The 19,677-nt window shown below is 43.3% G+C and overlaps 2 protein-coding genes across 2 annotated transcripts in view; one reads left to right on the top strand and one right to left on the bottom strand.

Moving 5' to 3' along the window:
* The window catches only part of gabrb3 (gamma-aminobutyric acid type A receptor subunit beta3), a 504,935-nt gene that overhangs the window by 441,433 nt on the left and 43,825 nt on the right, over positions 1–19,677 (bottom strand). The window lies entirely within an intron of this gene.
* gabra5 (gamma-aminobutyric acid type A receptor subunit alpha5) overlaps positions 2,100–19,677 on the top strand; it is a 92,014-nt gene continuing 74,436 nt past the window's right edge. The window contains exons 1-4 of the mRNA XM_078546117.1: positions 2,100–2,173; positions 2,953–3,074; positions 3,653–3,720; positions 3,806–4,026. Of these exons, the coding sequence (XP_078402243.1) occupies positions 2,100–2,173; positions 2,953–3,074; positions 3,653–3,720; positions 3,806–4,026 (485 nt within the window). The remainder of the gene's footprint in view (positions 2,174–2,952; positions 3,075–3,652; positions 3,721–3,805; positions 4,027–19,677) is intronic.

Genomic DNA, 19,677 nt, shown 5'->3' with positions numbered 1-19,677 from the left:
CAGTCCCACCTTTCACAAACTTAAGCAGTCTTGAACTGTCGTCCCATATACTCTCAGCGTGTATAATCTTAGAGTTAAATCTCGCCATTCAGAATCTTACACTTGTAAAGATCCCGGTATTGTTTTATAGACAGTTCCCCCACTGCACTGTGCTACACTCAAGATGTCGGTTCCATCGCTAATTGTCCATTTAGCTATTGTACAAATGCGGACTCCCGCCCTACTATTTAAAACTCTGCCTATAATACTATTGTGTACAATCTCACTGAATCAAACATCTTGCAGAGCCTTTCCCCGCCTAGAACATGCTACAATCCAGTCTCCATACACAGTCCCAGAGTCTAACTAATCTGTCCCAGCATTACGGCTCTGGCTTCTCCTGTATAGCTCTTTAGAGCCCTTCCAAGTACATCACTTGGTTAAATGTGCATTGAATTAACGAAAATTTAATTGAGTCCTTTCTCCTTCCATGTCCCCGTCAAGCCTTCTGTAATCATACCTGGGCTTGAATTGCCCTAAACTTCAATCGGCAGAATTTACTGCACTGGACTTGCTTCCAGTTTTACCCTGTAAAATCACATCTTGTGCAGTTCCTGAATTATTAGCTGAAAATGAAGAATGGGCATGGCTACGGGGAAAAGGTGGGAGAGTGGCACTAGGTAGGTTGCACCTACGGAGAACCAGCTCAGACAGGACGGGCCGAATGGCCTCCTTCTGTGCTGTAACCACTCTGTGATTCTGTGGAGAGGAATTTCCAGAGGCTCCAGTTTTGTGTAAGCCGCCCTGATCTGCGAATTACAGACCATCAAGATCACGTTAAGAGGAAGGTGTTACCCTCCAGTACACTCCCAAGTACCACTCCTGGTCTTCACAGGGCATCGTCAGTGCTGTGCAAAAACAAGGTTTGGTTCCCCCCTCTTTTGTCGACCGTTTGCATTTCTTCGTTGCGTTAGAGTTGAAAGACTGTTCAGGTGAATCCCTGCCGCAAAACTCGACCTCACCCCAGTCCGTCCCACCCTCCTCTAATGTGGCAACTGAATTGCTTTAATGCCCATGCCAGTGTACACCCCCTAGAGGAGCGGGCAAGATGATTGGCTGGCTGGCTGGGCGATGCCCGGAGAGGGTGCAAGCGCCTGGAGCGCAGGCGCTCCTCCTCCTCCCTCTCCCCACCAGCCCCAGGCTTCAGAGCGGTGCCGGCGGGGCGGCGGCAGCGGCAGCAGCAGGAGCCGCAGCCCGCATGTAGCTTCACCGCTCCCCCCCCTCTCCTGCCAGGCACACAGCCCCACTCCAACCAGCTCAGCCTGCCTAACTCGCCATTTACCAAGGGTGCAGAGTGTGGGGAGGGAGGATCTTCTCAGTGCAGCCTGGCCGCTCTCTCAGTGGTGCTGAAAGGACAGCGCCAAGTGATTGTTCTCCCGGTCTGAAGGTATTTAAAGTTGGAGCGCATTAATGTTTGGGCCGCTTGACTGTTGGAAAAGAGCTAGGGCGTTCATTTGTTATGTGCATTGAGATATGATAGCAGAATATATATGAAAGATAGGATTGGAGGGAGGGGCTAGCATAATCAAAGCAAGGTTTTCTGAAATTAATAACCTGAATGACATTCTCATTGCAGAGGTCCAAATTAATCGAATGACTTAATTTTCTAAAATCTGTTGTATGTATGTATGTATGAATGAATGCTGGTGCTGGAAAAAAAAAACAGCGCTATTAGCCTGGGTTTATTGTATTCCCAGTCTCTTGTGTTGGCCCAAATCCTGCTACAACTAACAATGACCCGAAAGGTAGTTGCTGAAATGGAAGCAGTAAAAAAAAATGTTCTAACATCGGCGGTATTATTGCAGTAATCTGACCCGGGGGGGGATCTTTGTATGAGGTGCCACATTGATGACTTTGATTTATATTCCCCCCGCCCCTTGAAACGAATGAATGAAACCGAGGTAATATGTTCAGCTCCTGGGCCGGTTGGTAATGATCACATTTATTCACTGCGTTTGTTAATCACCAGATTTATTGAGTGCTGCTTCACTGTCGGATCCAGGAGGCAGCCGACAAGCCTCGGTCCAGGTTTGGGATTTTGAAACCAGCGTGCTGTGGAAATGGACGGTGGGAAATTGTACAGATTTAGCACACTCTGGTTGCTGCTCGTGTCAAATCTAAACTGGCGCCCAGGGTAAGTTTCCAGGAGTTCCCGGCGGCTGTGAAGTTTGACCAGAGTGGGACTCAAGTTGGTAATGATCGATTTGACATGAAACAGCGCCGGGTAGGCATGATCGAAGCTAGCTCAGGATGCGTTCATGTTCTGTGTCTGCACTGGAATGGATAATGAAGTCAGGGAGAGGTTGTTCCTGTCCAGGATCATTGCCCCTGGACTACCTGAACTCAACTGCCGTTTGGGTTCTTTCAATGAGAGCCGATTCTCTTTCCAATTAATGTACCCATCCATTGCATACAACTATCAGCTGTCAAGCTAGCCAAGGGCTGAGATTCAGCGCTTATGTGCGTTGCTTACTCAACAGTTAGTGCTTCATGTCTTTCTGATTTCCTCCCCTCTGAAACACTTCAAGATAATTAGTGTGTTACTCATCTGACCATGTACCGTGTTCATGTTACCCTTTTGGTCTGAAAGAAATTGTTGCTGGAATGTTCAATACCATTAAACATTCCAGCTTCCTGCACTGAGGTAGGGGTAACTTGGAGGAAGGGGGCAATCGATAAATTACGGTCATGGCTCAACTCCGAATGCGAAAAATCGGTCTCGGGGGAAAAAGTTAGTTCAGTACATTCCTGGATTAGCCAGCGCGTTGGGAATGAGTCATAGCTTTGTATTGATCCACCAAACCACGTACACAACTAAACCGCCAAGACTTTGTCATGTTAATGGAAAATATAAATCACCGATTTTTCTTTTTTTGTTTAATCTTTCGCTTGCAAAAAAAACTGTTCCCTCAGTTTGTCACAGAGCGTCACCCCTGCGCCGAAACAGCACACCAACGACAATATCACCATCTTCACTCGAATTTTGGACGGGCTACTGGACGGATATGATAACAGACTTCGGCCGGGACTAGGGGGTGAGTTCACTGATCCGTCCCGGGCTTAATTTTCTGGAATCTGATGGTGCGGGTGTTGATGTAAATGTACAAATGTCCAAATGTACGGGGCTGGGGCATCGGCCGGGGATGTTAGGAACAGTTTATGTGAAAGGGCTAGATTACAATCAAATTGAGCCTTTACGAGGTAAATTGAACAAAAGAACGCGATTTGGGGAACTAAAGTGTCTTTCATCAGCGGAATGCCATAAACTGGAAGAGGGGGCGGGTAGGAATAGCTTTCAAAAATGATTTGGGTGTATATTGGAACCAGAGGCATGTCCACGGCTCCGGGGAAAGAATAGGGACGTGGGGCTAATTGGATAACTCTTACCAAAGGGCCGGGACTGACACGTTCGTGAAGGTTCAACGTTCATAATAAAATAAGTCCATCATTTTCTCATATTAAGAGGGAGAGAGCGGTGTGCTTAAAAACTAATTCCTGAAGTATTTGTAGGAATTCTGAGCTCATTTGCACCCATGTAAGGCAACAAGCTAAAGATGGAGTTTGGTGGGCGGACAGGATGTTGATTATTTCCTTTATGGATGATATTTTACAGAAAGAATCACTGAAGTTAAGACTGATATCTACGTAACAAGCTTTGGCCCCGTCTCGGACACGGAAATGGTAAGTTCCCAGGAATGTTTCTGCGAGGCTGGGATCCCACGTTTTCAACAGTAACCCCACCAATCCACTGCCTTATCCCTAACAGGAGTACACAATCGATGTATTCTTCCGTCAAAGTTGGAAGGACGAGCGTCTGAAGTTTAAAGGGCCCATGCAGCTCTTGTCACTCAACAACATGCTGGCGAGTAAGATCTGGACTCCGGATACTTTCTTTCATAATGGCAAGAAATCGATAGCTCACAACATGACCACCCCCAACAAACTACTCCGGCTGGTGGACGATGGCACTCTGCTCTACACCATGAGGTAATTACTCAATGTTTTCTACTGGATTCGCAGTACTGGCGGAACTTGTCTATTCTCAATATGGAAGAAAATGTCACAGTATAAGCAACGCATGCCAAGGGTAAAACATATGATCTTTGTCAACTTATTTTTCTGAATAGTATTTAAAATGGATGTATTACGTTGGGCCGGACGGAGAGGCGCTGGCATAGTCGCTCGACTAGTAGTGTAGGGACCCAGAGTAATGCTCTGGGGTGCCCGGGTTCAGATCCCGCCACAGCAGATGGTGAAATTTGAATTCAATAAAAATCTGCTGACTCCAAAACCATTACCAATCTGGTTCACTAATGTCCTTTAAGGGAGGCAGTGTGGTTGACTTTTAAGTGCCCTCTGAATGAGGGCAATTAGGGATGGGTAATAAATGCAATACCCTCATCCCACGAACGAATAAAAAAAACTATTACAAATAATTTTAAATTTTATTAAAGAGGATAAAAGTGACAAAGTTCAAGGTCTGAAACCATGATTGAATCTGATTAGGATTGCTCTTAGATTGTTCTTTTAATTATCTCTATATGCTGGTGTAAATATAAATATTATGTGTGTGTGTATAAAATATGTATATATATGTGTGTGTGCACATATATATATATATAGTATATGAATATGTGTGTGTGGAGAAAATAATAAAATTAGCTTCAATGAGGTTTATTCCCAAACATTGTTCATGTTTAGATCTATTTTCAGCTGTTGCATTATCAACTAGGGTCACCATGACTAATTGTGTGAGATAAAATCCGATTGCCTTTGTTAACTAATTGGCTCAGGTGTTTGCAACTAGTGTTTTCAGATTATATTCTAAAATGATGATTTTTAGATGTAATCCAATGCTGCAAATTAAACCTTAAGTGCTTCCATAGTACTGTAATTAATAAAAGGATGTTAACATCTACTTTGTCATTACAAAGGTAGGGATGTTTGCCTATCCAGGGATTACGCACAGATGTGGGGCAGAAATTTAAGGTTGGCATGCGGGTGCAGGCCTGCCCCGATCGCATGTGTAATCAGGCACCCCGACATCATCCTGCACTCGGGCAATATTTCAGTTGGCGCGCGTGAGTGTCAGAAGTGGACCCACTGACAATTAAGAAGACAATTAAAGTTATGGTTCCAGTTGTCCCTGATTTTGTGTGGTCCAGGTGGACGAATCTGCTAGGCAGACTTCGCATTTTTGATGAAACCTCATCCAAGGGTGGGACGAGGTTTCTGTGATTACATTTTTTAAAAAACGTATGGGCAGAATTTATCATGTATATGTTCAGGTGACTGATTCTGATGTGTGGACATTTTTATCCAGATTTTAAAATCTTTAATTGTTTCGAAGTCTTTAGCTCCCTGAGGCAGCTCTCTGCCTTCAAGAAGCTTTCATTCAGCGCTCGTCTGTGCCCGCACTCCTCCCGCCCCCACCTTGGCAGTGCTGAGCATTTCAGCGCGCGTTTCATGCTGGCTCACCGTTAACTCACTGGCCAGTGTGAAATCGTGGTTGGGGGGTTGATTGCAGGTGGCGGTCCGTTCCCTGGCTGCTCCCGGGCCCATCGATCTCGCCTGCACACCGACCTAAAAATCCTGCCCATGATTTTCTTTGTCTCTGAACGAGCAGGTGCCATGCCCATTAGTCACCACCAGATGTCTTCCTCGCACCTGTTATAAATGCTTCCTTCAGTGAAGTCTCAAGTTTCACCTGACAAACATTGTCCAACACATGTAACGAAGAGTAATTGGGGAAATTTAAGGAAATTTTTCAACATAAATAATATTCCTCAGTTTATGTTCATTGCAGTACTGAGAGAGTGCTGAGAGGTGGACGTAGAAGACCCCATGGCCGTGTTTGGAAGAAGAACCTGGGGAATCTCTCCAGGGTCCCGCTCAATCTTTAACCCTCAATCAACATCATAAAAACAGGTTGTCTGGTTATTATCACACACCTGCTTGTGGGAGCTTACTGCGTGCAAATTGGATGCCGCGTTGCCTACGTCAGAAGAGTGATTACTTCAAAAAGTACTTCATTGGCTAGAAAGTTGTTTGGGACATCCTGTGAAAGACGCTATATAAATGCAAGTCTTTCTTTTTAGAAGATTAAAAACTAGTCCTGTTCGGTACTCTGATCAGTAGCTATAGTTTTGACTGGCAGTCACATAGACGTTGACAGCACAGAAGGAGGCCATTCAGCCCATCGTGTCCACCCCACTCTGCAGTGTCTTGTTGATATAACCTGGATATGAATCTAATTCTTGACTCAAAGAGAGAGTTCTCTCCAAATATCACAATCGCAAAGCTGTGTGTAGGGAAAAAAAAAAATCTCTTCAGTTTATAAGCTGAGAGCAAGATTGAAGGTTTTATAGAGGGAGTTCCAAAGGGTTGGGAGACCATAGCTAAAGGCTGTGCCATATTGGGGAGGATCTTCCAGTCAGTGAGCAGGGGCGGGGCCCACTTGCCGATGAGTAAAATGACGCGGGGTGATGTCAGGTGGAACTCCCGACGTCGCCCCGCATCATTTCTACTCTCAGGTCAGCGGGGGTGCAGCTGAATCAGCTGTGCGCCCGCCAACCTGTCCATAGCCTATTGAGGCCATTTAAAAAGTAACTAACATCATTAATGGACCTGCCCACCCAACCTTAAGGTTGGTGGGCAGGCCGGGAGTCCTGGCGGGCTTAAGACAAAGCATGAAACCTCATCCATGGGCGGGATGAGGTTTCATGAGAGTATTTAAATATTTAATAAAGATTTCAATGAAAGTTATGGACATGTCCCAACTCGTGTGCCAGTGTCACATGAGGGGTCATGTCAGGGAAATCTATCTGTCATTTGTTTAACAATTTTTAATTTGGAGCCGATCTCCCTGAGGCAGCACTTAGCCTCAGGGAGATCAGTGCGCTCTTTCGTGCGCATGCGTGAAAGAGCACACTCCCGGCTGAGGGAATCCCCTCCTGCTCGCTCAGGGAACGCATAGTGCTTCCTGGCGGATGTCATGCTGGGTGGGTCTTAATTGGCCCACCCACATAAAATGGCGGCATACCCCCCAATTGGGGGCGCCGATCGCAGGCACGCTTGCCCACACCCTCTCCCGCTCCCGCACTTCTGCCCCAATGGGGAAAATTTTTCCCACAGGTGGAAAGGAGGCCGGAATTTTTGGATTAAACAGCATTGGTTGGGGCAAAGAGCTGGAGGAGGTTGCAGAAGCATGGTGGGATGAGGGATTTGTAAATTCGAATGAGGCTTTTGAATTTGGCATACTGGAATAGGGACCCAATGGAACTGAGTGAAGATGGGAGTGATAGGTGAGTGGGGCTGGAGGCGAGTGCCAAAGGTTTGGATAGATGGAGCGAAGCCCAGAAAGCTGAAGGGGAAGGGACTGGGCAGGATGAATCTGTAGATAATGAAAGCACAGCTAAGCATTTATAGCAGTGATCTGAGTGAGTTAAGGGTGCAGGTGTGTGATGCCATGGATATGGAAGGAAGTAACCTTGGTGACGGATACCATTTAGATTTAGAGACCCAGCCCAGGATCAAATTGGGCACTGGGGATTAGGGAGATGAATGCATAGAAGGATTGGATGGGAAGGGTAGATCTTTGGAAGGGGCAAAAGAAGATGGTTTAAATGTTACATATAATTGAAGAATGTTTTGGCTCATTCACGATTAGGACATGCAGTATTTCAATGGTAGACGGTTCCAGAGGTGACATTTCCTCCCATCCCTACCCATTAACCTCCAGAGTCGTCTTGAGGTTCCACCCTTCATATCTTTTCTGCATTTGCAAGGCACCCCTTAGTCATATTCCCTATATTCATGAGGTCATTCCCTGATGATAACTGACACTCCAAGGTAGACTCCTATATCTATGGTCAGAATAGATGATGAGATGCACTGAAGGATAGAGTGATTAGATATGAGACATTAGTTGGAGATGCTAGAGGGTGGGACCTTTCAACAGAGGGTGATGCCAGCAGTTTAGAAAGGGAAGACAATAGCCACTGTACAATAAGCTATGTTAGCAAGAATAAGCAAAGAAAAGATAGTTGAATAATCAGGAATTGGCTGAGGAGATCAGGGCAATAAAAGATAGATATTATAGAGGAAATAGGCCTTGTAAATACTGTACTAATGAACAAGAAGCTACATACTGATATGGAGTCAAGGCATAGGGCTGGAGGTATTGGACAATTATTGCTGTTTGAAGCATGGGAGCTTGGGAACATGATAACCATCCAAGATGATCCTAGAGGAAAGGATTTGGCTCTGAGAAGGAGGCAAATATTGCTTGAGATGTCACTCCAAAAACCTTCCCAAGTCAGTCAGGCATCAGATACACTCAAATCTCCAGCCCTCAAACTGAAAATTGCAGAGGCAAGAATTGCATCAGGGTAAGCAATGAGGATGGAAGACAGTGAGTAACTTGGTAGGGGTGAAAAATCCAATGCTAGAGTCAATTGAGGTGTTAAACTGGTCAATAAATGAGCTGGTTAAAAAAAAACAGCAGTGTTGTGCTAGGTAGAGGGAAAAGGAAGAGGGAGTTCAGGCCTTGAGGCCTTACATTATGGCAAGGCTGAGAACCTGGCTATGGTTGTGGGTGATTACCTATCACCCATCGCTCCTGTGTTGATTAACCTACATTGGGTCCTGGTTAAACAGTACTTCAATTCTAAAACTCCTATTCTTGTTTTCAAATCCCTCCATGGCCTCATCCCTCCTTATCCCTGTAATCTCCTCCAGCCCTACAACCCTCAGATATCTGTGCTCCTCTAATTCTGACCCCCTGAGAATCACTGATTTTAATTGCTGCCCAATTTGTGACTATGCCTCAGCTGCTGAGGCCCTAAGCTCTTGCATTCCCTCCCTACACCTCTCGACCTCACTTTCCTTCTTTAAGGCCTTCCTTAAAACCTACCTCTTTGACCAAGCTTTTGATCATCTGTCCTAATATCTCCTTACGTGGCTCAATGTCAAATTTTGCTTTATAATGCTCCAGTCAAAGGCCAAGGATCTATGTAAATGCAAGTTGTTGCTGAAATTGATCCACTTTGATGCATCCCAAGAGGAATTAATACTTGTAAGTAGCAACAGGGATATGAAATTGGCTGAGTGACAGCAAACAGAGTAATTGTTAATGGATGCTTTTTCGGTCAGGAGGAAGGTTTGAAGTGGCATTCCCCAGGGATCAGCTTTGGGACTCTTGCTCTTCTTGATATGTAGTAATGGCTTAGAACTTGGTGTACAAAGCACAATTTCAAAATTTACAGATGATAAAAAACTGGGAAGCATTGTGAACTGTGTGGAGGATATTGTAGAACCTCAACAAGACATGGACAAGTTGGTGAAATGAGTGGACAGGTGGTGGGTGAAGTTCAATGAGGAGAAGTGCAAAGTGATTCATTTTGGTACAAAAAACATAGAGCGAGAATACAAAACAAAAGGGTACAATTCAAAAGGGGGTGCAGGAGCAGAGGGAGCTGGGTGTATATATGCATAAGCCATTGAAGATGACAGGACAGGTTGAGGGGGTAGTTAATAAAACATGTACTCTATGCCCCTAGGGTGGTCTAAGATCAAGGAGCTTATGTTGAACTTGTATAAAACACTAGTTCAGCCTCAGCTGGAGTATTGCATTTATTGCTGGGTGCCACATTTTAGGAAGGATGTGAAGGTGTAAAAAAGCTTCACAAGAATGCTTCCAGGGTCGAGGAAGTATAGGTATGAAGATAGACTGGAGAAGTTAGGACTGTTTTCCTTGGAGAAGAGAAGGTTGAGAGGAGATTTAATGGAGATATTCAAATCATGAGGGGGCCTGGACAGAGTAGATAGGGAGAAACTGTTCCCGCTTGCGAAAGGATCGAGAACGAGAGGCACAGGTTTGTAATTAGCAAAAGAAGCAAAAGCGACATGAGAAAAATCTTTTTCGCGCAGCAAGGTGTTCAGGTCTGGAATGCATTTGAGAGTGTGTGCTGGAGGCCTGGACAATTCAAGCATGTGAAAGGGAATTAGACTGTTAATTGACGAGGAAGAATGTGCAGAGTTACGGGGAGAGGGCAGGAGAATGACACCAAGCAAATTGCTCATTCGGAGAGCTGATGCAGACACGATGGACTGAATGGCCGCCTTATGTGCTGTAACAATTCTATGCATTGCCTCTAGTTACAATGGAACAGAGCCATTAATGAATGTAGTGCACTGTTAAAGCTATGTTTTTGCTTCCTAATTCAATTAATGTTGCCTTAAGTATTCACTGAATTATGTTTCAACATCTTTTACAAAGTTATTAAGATTCAGTAAGTATGATTTATTTTCCTGCGCCTATAAGTCACAAACCACAATGTCAGAGAGTGAATTATGGCCAGTGCCATGAGTGGTTTATAAATAGAATCTATCCTCTTTATATAGGTTACTGGTCATGTTGGTCCCAGGAGTCCCATTACCATTGGTACAGGTGTGATCTCTATGTTGTAACTGTCTTTCAACATGACCTCAGTCTATTTGCAGCAACTGACAACCAAGCAATGTTTTATAAATGTCACCTTTTTTATCAGCTATGTGCTAGGGAGAGAAAGCTTTCTAGGAATAAAATCATGTTCTTTATTGGTACATATTAATTTTCAGATATTAAATATTTTGCAGCTTCTGTATTGATATAGCATTCTGTCAGCTGTGACTCCTTTGGTAGCACATTTCCCCCAAGTCAAACAGTTGTGGGTTCAAGTCCAGCTCCAGGACTTGAGCACAAAAATTGAGGCTGACATTCCAATGCAGCTCTGATGGAGCACTACACTGTAGTGGCAAGATGTTAAACAGAGTCCCCGTCTGCCCTCGCAGGTAGCCATAAAAGATCCCATGGCAATTGTTTGAGGAAGAACAGGGGTGTTATCCCTGGTGTCTTGGCCAATATTTATCCCTCAGTGAACACCAGAAAACAAGCTACCTGGTCAAAATAATATTGCTGTTTGTGGGAGCGTGCTGTGCACAAATTGGCTGTTGTGTAACCTACATCACAATAATGACTACATTTCAAAAGCACTTCAATGGCTGAAAAGTGCTTTGGGATGTCCTGTGGCCATGAAAGGTGCTTTAAAAATGCAAATCTTCCTTTTATTTTGATGTGCACAGAATAACCAGATAGCACGGAAGAAGAATGTGGGCAGGACGAATTTGAACAAAGATTAAAAACTTGCACGGACTGATTTAGAGAAGCCTTGGTGCGGGATAGAGGGTGGTGCAGAGGGGGCAATTTTTAAACATGTCACTTTAGAAGATAAGCTAGAGAAACGGAGTGTCTAGGGAAACTGCATCTGCAGTGAACTCATGCTGTTTGCTTTTAAGGTATAGATGTTCAACATGTTCATCTGAAAACTCTTTGCTATCTTAATGGCTTGAAAATAACTAGATTAACTTCTTCATGAAAATGGAGAGCAGTAAATTTCATTACAAATCCATTGTGTTTGCATGCTCAAATCACACAGCAAAGTTTCACCCAACCTTCACCTTCTCAAGGGCAATTAGGGATGGGCAACAAATGCTGGTCAAGCCAGCAATACCCACATTCCATGATCATATCTAAAAAAAATACAGAAATTCAGAGCTGCTGGGAAGATAGCCATCTTACCTATTAATTCGGGGTAATAGGTCAGAAGGAATTAATGAATAAAATACAGGGAAAAGAGTAATAGCGGCAGCTGGCCAAGCCACAGCATGCAGTTATGCAGAGGCTATTTAGTTCTTGGATTATATGCGATTATGAAGAGGCTTTATATTTCACACTCTCAAATCATTCAGTCTGCAATTCTGAAGCTGCTCATCGCCTCAATCACATTTCTCAAGCCACCGTGACCCTGTAACAACTCAGCATATTTCGGGTGGACGGGTGGGTGGATTCAATGTGAGTAAGGACACAGGCAACAGGGTTTGGATGATCTCCAGTTTACAAGTTGTTGAACGTGGGACCCCAGCAAGGTTGCAAACAAAATAAAAAGGCAAAAAGTAAATCAATAATGTTAAAGGCCGAATAAAAAGAAGGACAGAAGGTTTGAGTAACAAAGGAAAACACACTGTCCCAGAAGCTGGTTCAGGCCAGCACTTTTCCCTATGTCAGAATCAGTAGGTTGAAGGCCCACCTGATATTGGGCCTCAGGCCTCCTTTAAATGGGACCATGAGGTTACGGACACATGCTGCAAATCCTCAGGCAGCTCGTTGGCAACGAACACACCAGCACCTTCTGGATTCACACTTAGGGCAGCATTTTTTTAACCATAATTTCCCAAATATTAGATGCATTTTCCCCTAAAAAAAATGGACTTAGAAGTTAAGGTGCACATTGTACATGGTAACAAACCAATGTGAGTTTTTTTCTTGCAGCCTGTAAGTGGGCCTCACAGAGAATGCAGTTGATCCTCATATTAGAGCCACAGAGGAACTGTGGCCACATCTCTGTTCCCTGCCTGAGATTGTATAAAGTCAGAAGGATAGAAACTCTCATAAAGAAACAGGGAGGCTACACAAGGAAATGGTTGCCCGAAAGCGGGTTAGACGGTCCCTTTCCTTCAAGATCAGCTTGATGAGGGTTCTCCTCTGAGGCAAACCTTCTGAGGATTGCAAGGCATTAATCCACCAAAGGACTCAACCAGCTTCATAAGCAGTAGGATGTCATCCAAAAGCTTTTATGGAATGACTATTTTAATACTCATTGGTTTGGGTATGTATGAGGCAGCCAGTGAAGGAATCTTCCAGCAGAGAAGCACCCTCAAACAGGCCCCTCCAGTGTGCCTCAACTGATGTCCATTACTGGCAACTGCTCTGTCATGCTCCAACCCTCCCCTCCACCCCCAAAAGAATAATGACACTTTGGCTCTGGTATTACAAAAGTCTAGGTGCATATTATACACGGTGATAAAACTTTTTGTTCATGAACGGCCAGGTGGGTATTATACTTGGGCAGCATATTATATTCTAAAAAATGTGGTAATGCAAATTCATCTTTTTGGTGGCAGCCTCCAGTGCTCCCTTTAAGGATTGCTAGTTAGGCCATATGTCGACCACAATTTCAGCTGTGTTCAGAGCAGCCCAGTTTTACAAATAGGGGCGCAAACTGACTTTGGGTCCTGTATTAGTATAGCATGATGCTGGGGTGTGCCCTTGCTGCCTCTTTTCCTATAGCATGCAGCACACTACTGGTGCATAATGAGTGTGCCCAGCTCACCCCCTGTAGGCATTCGTTTTGTGCCTGAAAACAGCCACAGCACCATAGAATTTATGTCCAGTCATTTTCAACAAAGGTCAAATCCAACCATCAATGAATTTCAGTCCACCATATTGCCGTTATAAGGGTTAGGGTTGAGGTGGAGTTGAAGGAGTTGTACTATTTGCTAGATTGTGTTTTATCGGAGCAGAGGGATTTTTACTGCTAATAAGTTAATTGGAAATGCCAGAGCACAAACATCCCTCACCATAAAGAACAAAACATTTACATAAAAGCAGCCATGAACAATGGTATCCTCTGCTTTGGACTTACGCATACATCTTAAAAATAATAACAGATGTGTAGCATGCACAGAGCTTTAGCACGATTACAGTTGTTTAGAAATGTTATAAACTGCAACGACAACACTCTGGTGACTTAAGTCAATCAGGACAATCTTGTAACATAGCATCATAGAAAAGTACAGCACAGAATAAGGCCATTTGGCCAGTCATGCCTGTGCTGTCACTTTGAAAGAACAGTTGCACTTAGTTGAATATCCACTCCTTTTGCTCATAACTGTGTAAGTCCCTCATCCTCGAGCAGCTGTCCAACTCCCTTTTAAAATGATTTCAGGAATCGGCTTCCACCACCTTTTCATATAGAACATTCCCGATCCCAGCAATTGTGTGAAAAAAAAATTTCTCCCCTCCCTTCTAGATCTTTTGCCAATGATGTTGAATCGATGAGCTTTAGTTATTGACCTACTCAGCAGAGGGAATAGTTTGTTTTTTCTGCCTATTCGATCATACCTGCTCATCATGTTTTCAAATCTCCATAAGGTCACCTCTTAGCCTTCTGTGTCTCAAGGTGAACAGTCTGCTTAACTTTTCCAACCGATCGTAACTGAAGTCCCTCATCCCTGGTAACGCTCTGGTAAACTTCCTGTACACCTTTTCTAAGGATTTACCTGATTGTGGTGCCCAGAATTGTCCACTGAGGTGTGATTTGTAAAGTTCTATCATGGTTGTGATATATGATTCAATTGACTTGTATTTGAAAATTCACTTATTTTGTTTGTGACTGTTCCAGTGATATTCTGTGACAGGATGACAATGAGCAGTTTCTATGATGCTGAGTGAGATCCCTTGCTCAGAAAGGGGCTTTTACAGGATTTTGGTATCACACCAAGTTGGAACAATATCCAATAGAAGAGGGATTACTACTGAAAAAATAATCATCTTTTTAAAGAATCAGTAATATTTATAAATATATATTATTGAGCAGATATGTAGGTAGGTGTTGTATATCAAATTTATAACACAGTACCCAAACCAAGCAGCTCTTTTTATTATTTATTCATGGTGTTTGGGCATCACTGGCTAGGTCAGCATTTATTGTCCATTCACTCCTAATTGCCTTGCCCTTGTTCAGAGGGCATTTAAGATGTCTGGAGTCACATGTAGGCCAGACCAGGTAAAATGACAGATTTCCTATTAGTGAACTAGATGGATTTCTACAACATGGTTATCAGTAGACTTTTAATTCCATATTTTTATTGAATTCAAATTTCACCATCTACCACAGCAGGATTTGAACCCAGGTCCCCAGAGGATTACCCTAGGTCTCTGGATTACGAGTCCAGTGACAATACCACTACACCATCACCTCCCTCTAATGGTGTAGACTGTTAAAGCAAATGTTGAATAATTTTGAAGAGAGATTAAATTGCAACCCTAATCCTTAGTTAAGCAGCAGTAATTCTATCTCCCTGGGCTATCTGCTTTCAGTCTCCATCTCACACCCAAATGCTGAAATTAGCCTTAGTGATAAAATAACCTTATCAAGAACAGTTTTATTACTGCACCGTGGATGTCAATGTATAAGTCGACCTTAGAAACCGAATAATCCTTCCAAAAACTGGGGTCAATTTATATGCTGAGTATAAAAGAGTGGGTGGCCATCATCTTTGTCGATTGCCACATGGGGTCTGCTCTGTGTGGGTGTGCCTTAAACTCCCGAGCATCTTTTCAACACAGCTGTATCACCTGCTGGATCCCTTGCACCCAGATATAAGGCACCAATAAGTAAAACATCTATTTATGGTGTGAAAAAATTGAGGCTGACTACTAATGCTGTGGCTGAAAAGTGGGTTGACTTATATGCTGAGTATATGCAAAAACATGACTTTTGGGGACAGTAAAAGTGAGATCGACTTATATGCTGCAATCTATGGTAATTTTAACATTGTACCACCTGAAACACCGAGAAATGAATAATCAACATTTCTGCTGTCCCTGCCCATCCCCACCCCATTCTCCTATTTTCTTTTTTCTTTTGGTACTTTTACTGACTTCTAACCAATATTCTAATGCTTCTTTGATGTTTTAATATTATTAAGGTTGAACCAATCTTGCCCCTTTTCAGGCCCTAATGTCTATCTTGGGAGATAGAACACATCCATTGGTTTGGTACCAACTTGGAAGGCTTCCTCCAAGATGGTCATGTGTTTTTTCTATGAAAGCAGTAAGCTGGAACACGCTATCATTGGTTACGTTCTCTCCTAATTACTGCTGCTCAGGCAAGCCTGAACAATGTAAATGGCACAGTCATATTGGCTGATGTTTTCCATTCTGAATATCCTAGAGGCTATTGTAAACGGAAAGAAAGCGGTATATTGCAGAACATATGATAAATAATTGTGGTGTCAAAAAGGAAAATATAATGGAGTAGAATTTACGTAGAGTTCTCCAGTTGTCCCTGCGATGCTTCAGTGGAAGGTCAGCAGATACCTTGGAGAAGCTCTGAAAATTTCAGGTGACCACGTCATCATCTATAATGCTTCATGTAGTTTAATAGCTTATCAAAACTCAGAGGGTGGCACATGATGAGTGGCCATTTGGCTAAAGTAGCTGAAGGTACCTGCAGAACAATATCACCTTCTTGAACGACTGCAGTCCATGTGGTGCAGGTACACCAGCAGTGCTGTTAGGGAGAGAGTTCTAGGATTTTGACCCAGCGACAGTGAAGGAACGGAAATGTATTTCTAAGTGAGGATGGTGAGTGACTTGGAGGGGAACTTGCACATGGTGGTGTCCCCGTGCTTCTGCTGCCCTTGTCCTTCTAAGCGGTAGAGGTCACGAAAGGTGAGGATCTCACATCCGCTTCATTAAGTAGGGTACACATCTGTTGTATGGGTAAATTTGACTATACAGTCTGCACCAATGCATGACTAAGGTGCTTGGTGTTTGGCCCAAGAGCTTAATGAAAGAATGGGATTGTTGGGGTCAGGAGATGAGGCAGACGGGATACTATTCAGCCCTCCCCACATGGGATCTTAACTCCTGGGTCTCATTGCTATGCTTTCTGACAATCTCCCATCCAAACCTGGCAGGAAGCCAATGGGCAGGACTGCTTTTTTGAGCAAGGAGAGATGCAGCGACATGATGGAATGCCTGCTGGTTAGGAAGGTAAGTGGCTGAGGGGGAGATTGGACGTTTGGGAAGCCTGGAGTCGGGGGGCGGGGGGAAGAAAACAGATTTCCTTCTGGGGTCTGGGGGAGCAACCCTGCTCTTTCAGGTACACACAGAACGCTTAAATAAGCCTACTTTTCTGGCTTCTTCTGACTCCAGCTCTGCTTCCTGATACACCTGGTCGGATGGAAACCCTTGTAGCCTTTCTCAGTTTGAAATTGGAACTGGCTGGTCGATGGCATCATCGGAGCCTGATCTGCATATTTAAAGCAGGACCCCCACTACTGTCCTGAACAGGTTAAAATTGGGATCTGCAGGAAGGCAGCATGATCAAACCGCTTTAATTTTAAAACTCCCTTCAAACTATATTGTACAACCGGTCTAAACAATCTCTGTATGCTTGTTGTGGAGCCATATCCAAAATTTAACACTGTTCGTGACAATTGCCATATACCTCAAGTTGCAGCTGATAACAGATCAGTAACAAGAACATCCCACCAAGTTCCAGGAAATTGATGGAGGAGGTAGCAAGAAATAAGAAATAAAGATACAAGGGAACTGAGTTCCTGAGCTGTGTAGGATGTATTACTGGAGTTTATAGGCTGCAGGTAGTTGTTAATACCTTGTCAATTAAGATTTGTTAATGTTAATTACATTGTTAAGGTTAAGAGAAACAGGTGATGGGTATTAATTGTCTTGAAGCACATATTAATAGGGGATAGCTGGGACACTGGGTGTGTGGGAGGAGAGGTGTGAAATTGAAACAGTCAATAAACTCTCTCTCAATAAAGAAAACTTCTGTGGCTTGGTTTTGGCTTAACCAACCAGCTTGGATCTTGTTAACAGTGGTTCCTGGGCAGTACTTTGGTTACCTATGACTTAAAGGGCTGTGCATTGCTACCTCAAAATGTAGCCCCTGTACATTGTACATTCTTGGTCCTCATTCAACTGATTTGTATCAATTAAATTATTATTTTAATGATAATTGGGAGGACGCTTATTCTTTTACCCTTCCATGTTATTCTAGTTCCCTAACAACATGGCCAATAAAAGTAGAGAAAAACTCTTTTTCTCTCACTTTGTTTAAAATTCTGTTTGAAGGCAACGACCCCCAAAATAAATCTGATGTGACATTGGTCCCCCTGGAACAGTATTCAACGTTTAACAGATCCCGTCCAAACAGATACAATTATTGTATACATTTATCATGCGTCATCAACTCTGTCCATTTCAGGCAGCTATGTGTCCCATACAAAAGTTTGCTGGGATTAGCGCTATATTGTAGCACAGATGTATGATATGTGCACTTGTGTGTCAAGTTTATTCCAGTATTTACCTCTTCCTTGAACTTCTATTCCCTATTAGTACCTTATTTCTTTCCAGAGTGTGTCTCTAAGCTCAAAAGAGGCCTTTTGTTGGATCCTGTACCCTGGTTTGTTGGGATTTAAGGACCCAGGTTGCATGCTTGTTTCGAGGTGACCGAGTTGGTATCAAAGACAGAGAAGATCAGTAGACCGTTCTTAGAAGAAACACATTCTGTTTATTTACAAAAGGAAGTCAGCAGCTACACTTGTGAGCTTACAACTCAAAACTCTGCCTTTACACTTCAGACTCTAACTCAAGACTGCTGACAACAGAGGTAGCCTGCGCTACTCTGCTATTGGATACCAAGATCATGTGATCTTCCATTACAACATTCATCTTAAAGATATATTACACATCAGATTACTACATCCCTCCCCCTTTATTCAGAAATACATTTTAAAATTTTTCTCAAAATATCAATTTTTTCACATAGATAAGTAATTTACAAAATCAGCCTTTCTGGGGGTTTCCTTATGCGTGTAGAACGTCTCAGCTCTACAGCTTCTGATGTTTTATCTGGAACCTCTTTCACTGGAGTCATCTGAGCATCTGGTTCTTTGATGGGTACCTGCAAACCTGTTTCCTCGACTCTTTCAGGTACACGCAACCCTTCAGACACATCTGTACTCAATTGAGTTCTTTCAACAGGAGACGTTGACTCAGTCACAAACACTGGTGGAATCATTTCTGGATATTTTGTTCCTCTTATATGATCCACATGTCACTGCATGACTCGATCTTCCACTTTCATGTCATAGGAAAGAGATCCAATTACTGCACTTGTTTCACTTCTCTAAAATTCTTTACATATACTTTCTCTCCTACACGACTTTGCCAGTTATGTCCAGTTTTCTGACTTCCATATTTCTTTCCACCTTCCCCCCCCACCTACCCCACCAACAAAGTTTGGCCTAATTAGGCTCAATCTCGATCGGAGATGGTGCTTTATCAACAATTCTGCAGGTGTGATACCTGTTGTCGTATGAGGGATGGTACTACAATGGGAAAGAAAACGTTCTAGTTTAATTGCAATAGAATCTCCAGACAATTTCTTCACACCAGACTTGAATGCTTGAACCGCACTTTCAGCCAGTCTATTTGAAGAAGGGGGTATTGTTTTCACATGAGTAATACCGTTGAGGTTGATAAATCGGTGAATCTCAGCACTCGTAAATACCATTCTATTGTCTGATACAACCACTTCTGGTAGTCCGTTGATTGTGAAACTTTGTCGTAGCTTGTCAATTATAGCAGAAGATGTCGGCTTCGTTTCATATATGTCCATCCATTTTGAGTGAGCATTGACGATAAGCTGAAGCATTGTTCCCATAAAAGGTTCCACATAGTCAATGTGTCATCGCACATGGCCTTCCTGTCCACTACCGAGGGTGTAACAGAGCTGCTGAAGATAACTTTGCACTTGCTGACACTGCATACAACTCCTCACTAAGCTCTCTATTTCTCCATCCATATCCATCTCCCAGGCCATCATAGATAGCTGCATGCTATGGTCTTCATTTTGGAAATTCCAGGATGTGCGCTGTGAAGCTCAGATAACAATGGCTTTTGTCCTTTTGGAGGAACAATCACTCGTGCTCCCCACAATAAGA

Source organism: Cetorhinus maximus, chromosome 7, assembly GCF_964194155.1.
Source record: "Cetorhinus maximus chromosome 7, sCetMax3.hap1.1, whole genome shotgun sequence".
Taxonomy (NCBI): domain Eukaryota; kingdom Metazoa; phylum Chordata; class Chondrichthyes; order Lamniformes; family Cetorhinidae; genus Cetorhinus; species Cetorhinus maximus.
Note: the sequence above shows the minus strand (reverse complement) of the source record. Positions and strands in the feature narration are given on the sequence as shown.